The sequence below is a fragment of the Elephantulus edwardii genome, unplaced genomic scaffold (genome assembly GCF_000299155.1).
Source record: "Elephantulus edwardii isolate Elephantulus edwardi_28Jun2011 unplaced genomic scaffold, EleEdw1.0 scaffold00054, whole genome shotgun sequence".
NCBI lineage: Eukaryota > Metazoa > Chordata > Mammalia > Macroscelidea > Macroscelididae > Elephantulus > Elephantulus edwardii.
In genome coordinates, this window is record NW_006399804.1 from 17,450,612 (window position 1) to 17,465,727 (window position 15,116).

General features: G+C 40.3%; 1 protein-coding gene across 1 annotated transcript in view; it reads left to right on the forward strand.

Annotated features, from left to right (window-relative positions):
- SVIL (supervillin) overlaps positions 1 to 15,116 on the forward strand; it is a 131,772-nt gene that overhangs the window by 32,667 nt on the left and 83,989 nt on the right. The window contains exons 5-6 of the mRNA XM_006887117.1: positions 11,261 to 11,341; positions 14,042 to 14,917. Of these exons, the coding sequence (XP_006887179.1) occupies positions 11,261 to 11,341; positions 14,042 to 14,917 (957 nt within the window). The remainder of the gene's footprint in view (positions 1 to 11,260; positions 11,342 to 14,041; positions 14,918 to 15,116) is intronic.

A 15,116-nucleotide genomic window follows, 5' to 3' on the forward strand; every position in this document is an offset into this window, starting at 1 on the left:
ACATGGATACAAGAGCTAGGTATCATAGTTATGGATTGGATCATGAAGGTGGGCTTGGCATGCAGTAACACAATGTCGGAGTCAGCCATTAAGAAGGAAAGAGGTTCATGTTGCTGCTATTGTAGTTTATTTATAATTGCATTAGTTTATTTCTTATCAAGATATTGGGCCTGATAACTGTCTCTAGGGCCTCAAACTCCCATCACTTTGTTAACTGTCTGATACATGTATTAACATGAACATCTATGAAAGAATATGAAGAGTGTGAAAATACTGAGAGAGTGGAGTGATGTCTTAATTTCTAGCATTCAAGTCTTAGTTCCTGCTTTTGATGGTAAGAAGGTTCTCTACTCACAAGCCAAGTCTCAGGGCAGACTGTCATGGAAAACATAGATCTCTGAGAATCTGTTTTCTAGAGACATTAGCTATTCCCTACATTAATTTTTTTCCTACTATTAAAATGGAGTCATTCAATCCTTCTACCCTGAAACATCTCTCCCGGCTCAGTTCTATCTCCTTTTGTTTGTTATAATAAATGGTTAATTCATCTCCATTTTTAATTTTATTCTGTGCTCACTGGGAAGTGTCAGTTTTATTCTGTTCACGGAATTAATTGTGAGTCTAGCACCCAAAATAATTAGCTAAAATGTCCTACAAGCGTAAATATGAACCAGATTTTATTTACAATATTTTTGTGTATGTTCATTCATATGATTATGTTTTTAAGCAAAATGGTCATTAGAGTTGTTTTCCTATCCAAACAAGCATCTTTTAGCAAACCAACAGTTAATGTTAATAAGAGAAGTATACACTAATAGGCACTTTTCTTAAGCTGATCATAGTAGTTTATAATTACAAACAGTTATGTAATTAAAACCATTCACTCACAAACTAAAAATAATTTCACTGTGTAGCATTTGACTTTAAAGTGGCAGCAGGAATAACCTTTGAGTTCACATTGATAGCAGAAAGAACCTTTTAGTTTTTTGACTCTTAAGGATTTTAGGGTATTAAACTCCATCATTAAGTTCTTATTGATAACAAAGCAAGAGTAACTCCTCGTGTCTACTGAAACTTAAAATACACTCTTGTTTTTTGGAAATGTAATTATCTACCAGCCAATTGCCATGTTAGCAAAAGTTCTATTACATTAGAGATTATCACCTCAGCTCTGGCTCCCCAGTCAACCTGTAGCCCTCTCCCATCTGAGTTGTGGCAATCTTTATCCTGTAGAAAGTTGGCTTATCCCAGGACACCACAAATAGATGGTGGGTAAAGAATTGTGCTGGCAACTCAAAAGTGCACAGTTCAAATCCCCCGCTGTTCCACAAGATAAAGATGGGCAATCTCATTCCATGTACTTTGCAGTCTCCGAAAACCTGCTGAGTGTGTCAGCTGTGACTTAGTATCAACTTGATGCCACTTAACAACAACAACAATAACAAGGATGAGTCTTGGGCTTTTAGTTTCAGAAGTAACTCTGGTGATTGTTGAGCTTGAAATAATTTAGTTTAACACTCTGAAGTGGGGGAGGAGGTGTTATTGCTGTATATATCCAGGATTAGGAAAAGCTGATTTAATGGCAGTTCATGAGATCTGGGCTGAGAGGTGAGAGGGAAGAAAGATTAGAGAAATGAAGTAACTTGATCAAGACTTTATTGCTACATTGAGAACAATCATCCATCTATTCATAGAAGTTCTCTGAATTCCAGTTAGAGTTCTCTCCATGACACTCCTGTTAATTTATGCCACTGCTATTTATATCCTAATGGAAAAAAGTTTAATGTCTTTACCCTTTGAAGGTGAGATATTTTAGGAAAGTAGGTCAGGAGTATTACTAAAATGGTTACATAGGTGTTCAAAAAGTCTTTATCCTCATAAACAGGATAAAACCGTATAGTCCAGGAGGATTCAAATTCAGTAGCTCACCTGATTTATCTAGTCATACTTCATAGATATTGACTTATATTCAGGTAATTTGACCAATCATTTTAAAAAATTCTATTGACCCTTCTGTGTATGCACTATGCACTGTGCTATTAGATATCTTTGCTTGCTATACCATTAAACAAAGAAAAAATGTAAGAAATAACTATAACAGAGTGAGGTAAATATGATTCTAAAGTCCAAGGATGGGTAACGGGAGTGCCAAGAGTGAGGGGCTTATTCTTTCTCTTTGGAGATGTAAACTTAGTTGAATAAAGCCCTGAAGGGTGTGGTGAGATTGCCAAGCATGGAGGGAAAGACGTCCAGGCAAGAAAGCACAGACCTCTAGTGCAAATCCTGGTGAGGAGGCATGAATGGGGCTGAAGTAAGAGAACCAGAAAGATGCTAAGTCATAGCGCACCTTAGGTGACAGAATAAAGCATTTTGGCCTTGGCCTTGTAGACAGTGGAAGGTGGCCACAGCATTTTTAGTCAAGAGTGATTGAATGAAACTACTCCTTAGGGTTACAAGGCTGCAAATCTTTATGAGAGCAGATTGTCACATTTTTCTCCCTTAAAGCAAGTAGTAGATTTGAACCATTCATGTTTCAGTTAACAACTGAATGCTTAATCACTGTACCACCAAGGCTCCTTATATGCGTTTTCAAAAGATCACTCTGACTGATTAGTCTGAAGGAGATCGATTGCCATCAGGAAGGCCAATTAGGTGCCAACTGCAATTGCTTAGCATGAGATAATGAAGTTTCTAGTTCCAAGTTGGTCTTTGTCATTAACCTGGTTCCTACTTGGCACTTCATTCGATAATCTGAAAGATATCAATGATAGAATGATCAGATTTCTAGAGGAGGGATTGTGTGTAAGTTTGATAGCAGAACTAAACAGAGATGGAGGAAAGAAAAAGAGAGGTGGTAGAGGGGGTGAAAGAGAAGGAGAGGATGCAAGCATGTAGGCAAGAGAGCACATGTGTTCAGGACAATAGTTACAAAGCAACAGGATGAAACTTAATAAAGCCCTGTACTTAGAAGGGGGAGAAAACCAAGTGTACAAGTTCAAAATTGAAACCTGATTTAACACCAGTTCATGGGAAACAGACCTATGTGTTTTTGTTGACAACAGGCTCATTATATGGTTGCCAAAAAAAGGTTAGCCCAATCTTGGGGTACATTCATGAAAGTGAACTGTCAATAGAATAGCTGAGGTAGGCAGTGGTCCATCTGTGCTCTGCAGGCATCAGATTACATCTGGGTGTCACGTTCTAATAGGACTCCTGTCAAATGAGACCATGTCCAAAGGAGAGAGTCCACGTTTGCATCTGCTTTTCAATCTTCCCAAGTTTTTATAAACGCCTCCCTGCTGCATTGGAAACTAGAGTCCTTTTTGGAGTCTTGTATACATTCTCTTATACTTAGATTCCCAACCCAATCTGTTCTTACTATCAGATTGTCAAGTCTTCAGAGCAGTTAGAAAGCTGAAGCTTAGCTTGGTTTAGGGAGCCAGAATGTTATCAATCTGGCTTCAGGTTCCTGGTGATGCTGCCAAAAGGGAAATGAAGAAAAGGAGATCCAAACCAAGTGGACAGTCGCACAAATGCAGCTTCACCTCTTTTTGTATCTTGTGGAAAAAGGATATTCAGATTCCCAGCACCTTAGAACAATGTTGACATACCTTGAAGAAGATTTTAGAAAGTTCATCAGGATTCTCCCAGATATGGCACCAGGAATTTGACGCTACAATAATCTGTACAATTGGTAAGAATAGTCTTCACAAAAGCAAACCTTTAGGAGAAGCTTTAAGGAGAGGGTGATACCCATCTCAGTCATGTCTTTTGCCCTGTTGTTGCTCAGCATTTACCATATAGTAACATACCACCATGCTGTAACAGTGTTGCTTGAAAGAGCCAGTCTGCAATTTATCAGTCACAACCAATAAAGGACTTAATTATTGTTGTGGGTCAGAACCAATTCATCACTGATCCTTCAGGAGGTTTTCAGAGGCAGTACAAACAGCACGAGAGAAAAGTATTGAGTATCTCATGGACTACCAAAAGAATGAAACAGTATGTCTTGGAAAAGGTGCCGTCAGAGTTCTGCTTGAAGACGAGGATAGCAGAGCTTCATCTCTTATACTTCAGGCATGCTGCTAGGAGAGGCTATTCCTTGTAAAGAGATACTAGGTTTGGAAGGTAGAGGGTCAGAGAAAGAGAAGAAGACCCCCAACGAGATGGACTGGCATGGTGACTCTAGCTATGGGAGCTCAAGTATATCAGAGATGGTGATGGTGAAAATGGCACAGAATAGGACAGGATTCAGAGATGTTGTTCATAAGGTCAGTCGGAGTCATACTCAACCTAATAACAATAATAGCGTGGAAGGAAGTTACCCATCTTTCTCTCACGGAGAAGCTGGTGGATTCAAATCTCGTGCCTTTGGTTTGGCAGTGCAGCTTTTGACCACTATGCTACCAGAATTTGATACTGTGTGTAAACTGTGCATTTCTTCCTTCGCTGAGGAAGTCATACTGGAGGGCAGGATGTCAGCTGAACTAAACAGCAGGTTTGAGATGTGATTAATGATCACTGTTACAAGTTTGGTGGTAGTGGTTGTTTTGAACTTCCTCGGTAGACCGGTAATACCAATTAGCAGAACACTTTGGTTTTGTGTTTGCAAAATACTTTCAAGGCTCTTTCCATTTTGTCTGAAGTTAGAATTCTTGCCTGTGGTCTGGAATGAATGTCCTTATCAATATTATTAACCTATGAATAGCAATCTTGATAAGTGGAGCGGTGGGGGAAGTCATGGCCTATTGTTGAGGTCTTATGAACTCAGTCTCTGGACCTGAGTGTCTGAATCCCACCTAGTCTAACCATTTAAGTCCCCAGATTAGTTAATTCTAGGAGAGGTGATTTGAATACAAGCAGGAGACATAAAAAATCCAATTCACCAGGGAACTCAAAACATGAACCACCTAGGAAGGCCTAGCATTGCCCCTTCCTCCACTCCAGCACTTCTCTGAGACAGTTCTTTCCATACATAGATTCCACCATCCTCATTTTGGGATGGAGGTATAGCATTTAAACATTCAATATTAAGATTAGTAAGAGGGAGAGTGGAAAAATTGATTAGCTCACATGTTTATCCTACTTCTTCTGTCCCAAGGAAGATCTGCATTTCTACCTTTTTGTTACTCAAATCTTCACTCTAAAATATCAGTGGTGATATTTTTACGGTAGAAGTTATGAACAGATATGAAAGTATGCAGGTTGTTGAGGTTGGATAAGTGCATAACTTTCACCTTCAGCATATGAAACATCTCCATCATTTCTGGCATTTCTGTCTACTAACATTTATTCTTGGTTCAGTTTGTAAGATCTCAGGTGATACAAACAGTTTGCGCATAATATGCTTCTACCTTGGCATCTGGGGGAGTAGAGGGGAAGCTCAACAGTCTGATTCTATAGAGATAGCCAAGAAAATCCTGTAGAGCAGTTCTCTTTGATACTTGTGGTTGACAAGTTGCACGGTCAACTCAACAGCAGTAGACTTGGGTTTAATTTTTCAGCTTACCTTAAATAGCCTGACATTATCATATATGCAACTTACTATGTTGTATAAAGTAGATTCTTCCCACTGCTGATTTTTTTAAATCAACAGCTTTAATTGTTCCTCAAAAGTAATTAAGTATAACATTAAGGAACACTGGATAAAATCACTACATCCATGCGAAATTTAAAGAAACAAGGATAAAAAGAAGCCACAGTATAACTATTCAAATGTCATCTCCTTTTGTTCTTATTTTTATAAATTCACCTACTATTATACTACCTCCCTAAAACATCCCTGGGACCCAGAAATAAATTTTATTCTTTATGAAATGTTTTTAAGTCTTCAGTTTTGGCACCTCTTAGCCAACCCTCCTTATTGTAATCGGAATTGAACTCTGCAGTTGAAAACCCAGTGCACAAACTTCATTATGCACCTAGTTTTGGGGTGCCCATGAATAGCCACATTATATCCATACTACGACTCACCATTTGAGGGAGTGAAAGCATGCTTCCAATCAACTTTTAGAAAGGAAACTGTTTGGTTTCTGTGCTAATGTCATCACTTGAAAACTGACTGATAGGATTTTCCTCAGGCTTTTGGAGGGAAAAGAGGAAGGAAAGAAAAAAGAAATAGATTGTTGAACTGTGTGTGTCCACATTTTAATTAGTGTCATGTCTTTTAGAAATGTTTCCACTTTTTTATTATTTTAATGAAAATTTACAGACATTTTTTATTTCCATACATTCACTGTTGCACTTTTCTCCATGTGTCCACCCCTCCCCGCAAGTTCATTCTTCTCTTTGAAAAGTAAAAGAAAAATACTTTCATTGTTATACAGTCCCTCCCGCCCAATCCACTCCACTATGCAGCCTTCGTTCTGGACTCCTGTGATGAAAATAATACCTAATCGTATATCCCTTTTAAACAGTTCTTTCTCTTACCTGTTTCAATACAGTATACATAATTTAGCCCATCTTTCTCACTCTCTCCCCAACCCTTATGTCCTGTTTTTCCACTTTTTAAGGAGAGAAAAGACAGCTTATTAAAAAGCCCATTTTAAAACTAAACATCTATGTCAAAGTAAACCCCTTAGCTATGAGTATTGATTATGCTAATTATGAAAGTTTGCTGCATTGCTCTTCACAGTTAAAAGAAATCAGGATGCTGGCTGTGCTTTGCTGGGCAACCTGGGCATCTTGGTTCTGGGTAGTTTTCGTGTGTGTGTGTGTGTGTGTGTGTGTGTGTGTGTGTGTGTGTGTGTGTAATTTGCTCTTTTTATAACTCTGCAATGATTAATTTCAGGATACATGAATATGGCTTGAATCACAACTTGGAATCATTCACTAGCTCTGAATTGACACTAAATCTAGGAGACCCAACGTGTCATTGTACCCCACCAGCCAGAGCAGGAGGGTATATGGAAGTCAGGTTACTAATAGAATTTTAGCTCAGGTCCTCTTCACAGTGGGTCTCAAGAATTCCTGAACCCACTCTGTAGTGATTTTCCCAGTTCCGTATGTATTATCGGACTAGACAGCCAACAACAACATAACAAAGAAAACTCTTATTTCCAAATAGAAATATATCTACAAATACAAATAAAGAGACTTTTTGGGGGGGAGAAAAAAATAATACATGTTTTGGGAGACACAATCCAATCCATCACAGAAAGTCTCTCGGATGAGATAGAATTTGAGCGCAGATTTAGATAAATTAAGCCAGCAAATCATGCAACTACTGGAATAGAGTGGCTCAGGCAGAAATAGCAACGTCACAGGGCATGAGTGGCTATCATGCTTGGAGTATTTAATGAGTTTCCCTTCACCAGTGTGGCAGAAGCGAAGCCTAGCGGGAGAGGATGGGGATGATGGGAACAAGGTCAGTGAAATATGTGGATAAGGATCCAGAATATCAGGCAGGACCGTAATACAGCCCAGGCACAGGCTTTGGATTGTACTCTGAATAATCCAAAACCTACTATTGTCAAATGTGTTCCAACTCATAGACACCCAATAGGACAGAGGAGAATTTTTGCATAGGATTTCTAGGGTATAATCTTTTGGGGAACAGACTGCCACCTTTTACTCCCATGGTGCTGCTGGTAGGTTCAAACTGCCAACATTGTGGTTATTGCCTTTATCCACTGTAAGGATTTTAAAAAAGAGACTCACTCTCTTGTACTTTGAAGTCTTCTGACTGCTAAGCTGACCATGAACTGTCATTAAGTAAGGATGAAAGTTAGGAAATAACTTGGAGGTTATCTCAGACATCTAGGTGAGAGGTCATGGTGGCTTGGTGTGGAATGACAGCAGCACAGGGAGTGAAAAGAGATCAGATTCTCTCTCTAATTTGAAGGTGACCCCTAGACTTTGTTGTTGACCTTGCTGATTGGGAATAAGAAATAGAAGTCAAAGGGAAATCTCAAGTCCTTTGTTTGCCCAGGGCAAACCAAGGTAGCATGTTCATTTACTGAAAGCTGAAAAAAGTTATATTTGGAGGGAAAGAAAGAATTCATTTTTTTTTTTACATGTTGAATTGAAGATGTCAGCTATCTAAATGGAAATGTCAAGTAACCAATTGAATTCAGGACTCTAGGGCTCACAGGGGAGATCTGGCTGGAGAGAGAGGTTGGAAGAGATCCAGTGTCTGTCTCTAAACTGGATGAGATCATCCAGCCAGGCTGTGATTGTTGATGGAAAGGAGAAGATGCCAGGACACAGAAGCTGAGGACAGGATAAGATTGAGAGGCAGAGAAGGTGAGGACAGTCAGCAAAGGCTGAGGACCATAACAGGAGGGAGCACCTGTATCTGCAGCTGTTGGTTGCTTAGTAGAATGAGGATGAAGGCTTGAGTGCATTTGCAATAAAGTGGATATGAAGAACCTATGGACAATAAGTATTTCATCACATTTAGGCCTTTTCCTTTCCCCTTTTCCTCTCTCCTTCTACTGTGGATATATACACTTACCCAACTATGTATATTTGTGGTGATTTTATATAACAAAACCTTTGTTATTCCAGCATTTTTTACATACATACTTCAGGGACATTAATTATATTCATTGTGTTGGGCAACTCTCACCACTGTCCGTAATATGCCTTGAGCCAAACTCAAGGTTCTTGAATGTTTTAACATTGAAAAGCACTGTTCTAAGTCACCTCTGCTTCACATTTAGTTAAGCCACCCTCCTGGTGCAGTTGCACCCACTCTCAAAATGATGTAACTTGGAAATAAGGACTCCATATGTGCTGTCTCTTGAAAAGACAAAAATTAGAATCCGTGCATTTGTGCGACCATGTCTATGAAGAGTAAAGGAAAAGAGGCCATCATTTTGAAAGGTTTACCATGGCCCAGGGATGGGGCCTTCACATACGTATGTATGTTTCTTTGAATATCATTTTCATCTATTGCATATGAAATGACACATTTGAGCATTTGCTGCCCTTCTGTAGTAGTCCTGTGCTTGTTGGCTAGCTCCATATCTAGCAGAAGTAGCCAAGTTGTAATTAATACAGGGACACAGCAGTCCCTCTGCGTCAGCGTATGATTTTTATTTTATAAAGGCTCACTCAGTGTACTGGTTTTGGGTGGGCTTTTTTGTTGTTGTTGTTGTTTTTCCTAGGCTATAATTGCTTTAAAAAAATTATGTTGGTTTGCTTACAAAGTTCATATGCATTGTGTTTCACACTATCTTTCATTGACATTTTGTTTCATACAATCATTCCCATTCCCAGTGTACTCTCATGTCAACTCCTAATAATTGTTACTGGTGAAGCTGAGTTTTATTCTTGGCAATGAAGATCATGTTCAAAAAATGGTATCATACTTACTAATTCACAAAACACTTGAATGGACAAATAGTCTTTAGGCTTTACAGTGACTGTGAAGAAGGTATATTAATTATGTTAATTTGACAGCTTATTGAAAACAGAGGTCTTTGCCATTCTTTTACTGTGTACTGTGTTAGGGAGCACCGGCTTTCTTCACTACAGATAAGATGCTAGATGATTAGTATTTTTAAATAAGTGTTGAGAAATTGGACTCCTGGGAGTTGTAATCAGGTGGCTTTACACAAATGTTAGGGAGCTTTGCTTCCTTAGTGGTAAGGAGCTTCACTGCCAACAAGAAGGCGGGTGGTTCGAATCATCCAGCTACTCTGTAGGAGGAAGATGGGAAGTCTCTTTGTGTGCAATTTACAGCCTCTAAAATCCCACTTTGTGTGCGATTTACAGCCTCTAAAATCCCACTGTAGGGACAACAAAGAGTCACTTCTGACTCGATGATATGTAACAAAATACATATTAGTATTATTTTAGTTAATTGCTGCAGACCAAATGCTGTAATGCTGGGGATGGTGAGTTGGGCTGTAGGTTGGGATGTAAGAAGACTAAGGGAATGAACAATTTTATCATAACTGTTCTGTTCTTTTGGACGTTGTTTAAGCTAAAATATGTTTCCAACCTGGCACTGAAGACCTTTTAGATAGAGGTTCATTATGATTTTTGAGCCGGTAAACATTTTAACTAACATGTAGAATCCCTTTTCTTTCTTTTTTTCTTTTCCTCAGTGTAAGAGAATACAAATCAGCAGTTAGAGTATTTCTCCTGTCATTTTTGTTTGTTTGTTTTTACATCATCCCCACAAGATGTTCCTTTCTTTTGCTTTTCTCTAAATTATCTTTGGCTTTACATTACTCTGTTATTGTTCGCCTTTTATTATATTCAGTTGTGTGTTGAAGGGTGAGTGTATAAATCCTTTGTCATCTTGCCAACATGAATGTAAGCTCTACCATAATCAGGATAATGCCTAGTTAACCTTTGTTGATTTTCAAGGCTTTGCTCAGTGTTTTGACCATGATAGGAACTCAGGAACATTTACCAAATGGACCTGCATTGATATTGGCAGCTGTTGTGTTGATGGTTTTTTTAAATATCGACTCAGTAATAGATATTAAAGGGGAACTATACAGTGTCAGTTAATTAATACAGATGGCTAGCCCTCAACTGGGACCAAAGGGTGAAACTCACCCAGAGACACCTTGAAAGATGATTGATGCTTTGTTTCTGAAACATCAGAGTCTTGAAAGCCCTAAGAAACAGATCTACACTATATACATGGAGTCACCATGAGACAAAAGTGACTTAACATTAACAAATTAAGAAATCATGTTACTGAATTTTTAAAACTTCCTTAATCTAATTTATGTTGTCTATTTACTTACATATGTCAACAAAACCTATGTCATTTCAGTTCCTTTATATTTTGAATCCAACTTGTTAACAATAAGGGGTCTCTGGTGGCATAATGGGTAAGAAGTTGGACTGCCAACCCAAAGGAAGGTGGTTTGAATCTACCAGCTGCTCCTTGGGAAAAAGATGAGTCTCCCATAATCCTGTGGAGGGTCAACTATGAGTTGGTCCCAACTCAATAGCAAGTAACAGCAACAGCAGTCTAAGCAATCGAAATGCATGATGTTTGAGGTCAGAGTGTAACTAACAGATTCTTTTCTCTTGCTTCAGATTATTTGCAAAATATTTTAATGTAGTGAAATTTAGATATAGTTATGTCTCATTTATCTAGTGGAGAGAACATTGAGAATTCCTTCAAGTGAATATAAATCCCAAGACTTGTGTTTCTACATTTTCAGGAGCTAGGAGTATCTTTTACATAATGAAAATAAGCTTTGAGATTCTTAAACTTGTAAGCAAATCAGTGTATATGTTATTTTAATAGGCAATTACCTGAATTTTTGTGTCTTTTTGTACATGGTAGTACAGGGAAACCCAAACATGAGTGGTTTCTTCAGAAAGATTCCGAAGGGGACACACCTTCCCTTATCAACTGGCCTTCCAGGTATACCTCAAGTTGAAACTGGAGCTTCTGTGAAGTGAATGCTTCTACTTTCCCTTTTGATTTGCCACGCTCTCTCCACGCACTAGCTAACACTAACTCTTCCTTTCACCTCTTGAATGGCCGTTTGAAGTTGTGTGTTCAAAAAGACGCTGCTAAAAGTTACTTTCTATTCATTTGCCTTCCTACCCCCTTGCCCTACTTTGTGTCTATATTTTTTCCCTTTTACCCTCCTCCTGCTGATAATCATTTTTCCCTTTTGCATAATTGGCCAGTTGGGGGCAGTAGAGAGAAACTAACCACAAATCCTGTTTTCTCTTCAGTCCAGCTAACCAGCCAGGGTCACAGCTTGTCTCCTCCCTGCACTCCCAACCTCATTTTCATTTCTCCCCATCTCTGAGCCAGCAACTCATTTTGAACAGTTAAATTTAGGGTGTGTGGTTTTTGAAAGCAGACAAAAACCCCTATCATTTCATTTTTAAGATTGGGGGCAGGGAGAGGCAGAAGGAGTAGAATGAATAAGTCATTGGAAGGACAAAGCACCCATATATTGAGTTTCTAACAGTCACTTTGTTCTCAGCTGAGGACAGAATTCAGATTGTCTTTGATTAGAAGCACACATTCCACAGGAGAACTTGACCGCATTTCAGCCCTTTTTTGATTAGCAAAGGTTCTAAATATGAAAACCTCCAGCCCTGGCTAGGCTCTAGGAAAAATAATAACTCAGAATGCCTTCTTACCTTCTGAACTGTTCATAACAATCGCTTTTTACGTGTGCCTTTGATTTTTCCTTAATGAAGCAAATGTAGATATCTTCTATTTTATGTTGGAAAACATATAATTAGAGTTTTTATCAATTTTGCCAGGATGTATTTGCCATGTCAGAAATCATTCTCTTCTAGAAAGTGTGCATTTTATGGAATGTACTAATTATTCATGCTAACTAGTCTCAATGACTTCTCATTCCAATAAGTCACCTTTCTTGCTCTGAAAGTATTCTCCCCAGTTAGCAACCCGTTCTCATTTTGAATTATTTCTGCTTTCTCACTACATTGTTGTTGTGGTGGTGGTTATGTGTCATTGAGTCACCTGCAACTCATAGCGACCCTATGTACAGCAGCCCTAAACAACACTATTATCTCTGATACACGTACCCCCATTACCCCAGTCACTGAATCAATCCATCTCATCGAGGGTCTTCCTCTCCTGCACTGTCCCTCCACCCTCTCAAGCATGATGTCCCTCTCCAAGGACTGGTCTCTCCTTGCAACATGTCCAGAGTATGTCCCATGAAGCTTCAGAATCCTTGCCTCCAAAGAGCAGCCTAGTTTCACCCCCTCCAGGACAAACCTGTTCGTTTTCTTCACGGTCCATAGTAATACTCTTATCCAGACCAACAGCTCAAAGTCATCAATTTTCCTATCAACCCTAGTCGTTGTCCAGCTCTCTGATGTATAGCAAGTGATTGCAAAGTCTCTTTCTACATTTCAAAAAAATACAGATAAGAACCAGCTAACACTATTCATACTCTTTGCAAAGGACTAAGCTAACATCACATTACATATGTCACCATTCTTCCTGTGTAAAGAATGAAGCAATCAAGGATTTCACCTAAGGAGCTCTGGTGACTAGTGGTAAGGAATTGAGCAGCCAGCTCCAAAGGCTGGTGGTTCAAATCCACCAGTTACTCTGATGGAGAAAGGTGGATAATCTCCCTTCCTTGTAATTTATGGCTTCTAAAAACCCTCAGGAAGGTCAGCTAGGAGTTAGTTCTGACTTGATGACACATAGCAACCCAGTCAGAATTGGATGAGACAGAATTTGGACAGAAATCCCTGCAGCCAGACATCCCCACAGGCAGACCTCTTGGCAACTTTGCTTACGCACTAATGGAAAAAGGTCTGTTGCTTTTGATATAAGCCTTCATTTTCCTCTCGGATAGTTAAATGGAAACCAGAGCAATTTCTTTTCAGATTCATTTTTAACTAAGAATCTGTGAGCAGTTCCGGAGAGCAAGAAAACCTTTGTACATTAGTCCTTTTCACAGTTCTCTTTTCACTAACTTTCTTCTTCGTTCTTGGTAGTGACAACCTAACTGGTCAAACGCCTTCTGAACAGAGTGGCCGTCAGGCGCAGAGCATGAAAAAGCTTGGGAATGTTGAGTTGGGAACTTGAAAAAATAAAAGAGATGATTTGTTTATTGAATTTTGAACTCAATAGAAAACAAAAGTAATCATGAATGTGCTAACATTTCCATACACAATAGGGTTTTGGTCAATGGGCGCATGTATGCCTGGAAACTCCCCATTGCCCAGATGGGCCTCTCCATGCCCAGAACCTTCCGTGGTTCCTGGCACCAGCCTCACTGCCCTGGTGTACATATTGCATGGTGGTGCATATTAAAGACTCTCCCACTGGCTTCTGGTATTTATTCAGTGAGTGGGACCTATTATCTCCAGGATACCATCTGCATCACAATGATACACTTAGACAAGTTTGAAAACTTGATTTAAAAGCATGTATCTGGTTTAAGTAGTAGGTGTCTGATGTTAAACACACACACACAAATACTTCGTTAAGAAGTTGTTCTTTCTGTGGGTGACTTTCTGTTCCTTGGTTGTTATCCGTGAGCACGCATGCTTTTCTTCTCCCCATTGAGCCATTACTGCTCCTTACAACTTAACCCCTTTTTCTTTCTTAAAGAGTAAAGGTTAGAGAAAAACTGGTGAAGGAGGAGAGTGCCCGTAGCAGCCCTGAACTTGCCCCCGAGTCCTTCGCTCAGAGGAGACATCAGGCCGTGCATTACCTATCTTTTCAGTCCGAAAACTCGGCTTTTGAAAGGATCCCGAGCAAGGCGACTGCCTCAGTCCGCCAGCCGATCCGTGGCTACATTCAGCCACCAGATCCTGTCCACGCTGCCAAGCTGGTGACCACAGAAAGCCCAGAAAACGCCTCCGAGTACAGCTGGGTGGAAGCAGTGACACAACATGTCAGAAAGCCTGCCCCCCCGAAGGTTCTGGAAGATGAGAGGAGGAGAGACACCCCGGTTCTCCATATTTATGAGTCCAAACCAGAAGAAGACGTGTTCCACACCGAAGCTCTTGAAAAAAGCAAGAGAACAATTATGGCTCTGGAGGACCCCAGGCCGGTGAGAAGCCAAGACGACCTGTCCGGTGATGAGGAGGTGGTGAAGCCTGCTGTGAGCACCCTCACCTTGGAGCTCCAGAGGGAGCAGGAGCGGCTGCCGCAGCCACCCACCGAGAGAGGGGGCAGGAGTGAAATGTTTGTGTATGTGCAGCGTGAGCCTGTGTCCCAGAACGCCAGCCTGGCAGGTCACAAAAAGGAGGTTCCTCCAAAGAAGCGCAAAGTCCTCACCCGCTCGTTCTCTGATTACACGGGCCCCCCTCAGCTGCAGGCCTCCAAGTACAAGGACCTCGTTTCAAAACAAGAGCTAGAACCTCAGGGTGTCAAGGCTGAGGGACCCTCCATGGACGTGGGCATGGTGGACACCAAGGTGTCAGTCGCCCAACTCCGCAGCGCGTATCTGGAGTCCGCCAGGGCCAGCAAGAAACCTGAACTGTAGGTGATGTTGCCAACACGCTCCCAATGTGTCACTTGCACGCCATTGGCAGAATGATGCACTACTCCTCCACGTGTGCCAGGCCCTGCATTAAATCTTGTTAGCTTAGCTCACGAGTGTGTGCAGGGCAGACAGTAGTAGGAAATGGCTCGAACACTAGCATTTTGCTTCTGGCTACTAATGGGGTAATAAGTGTGG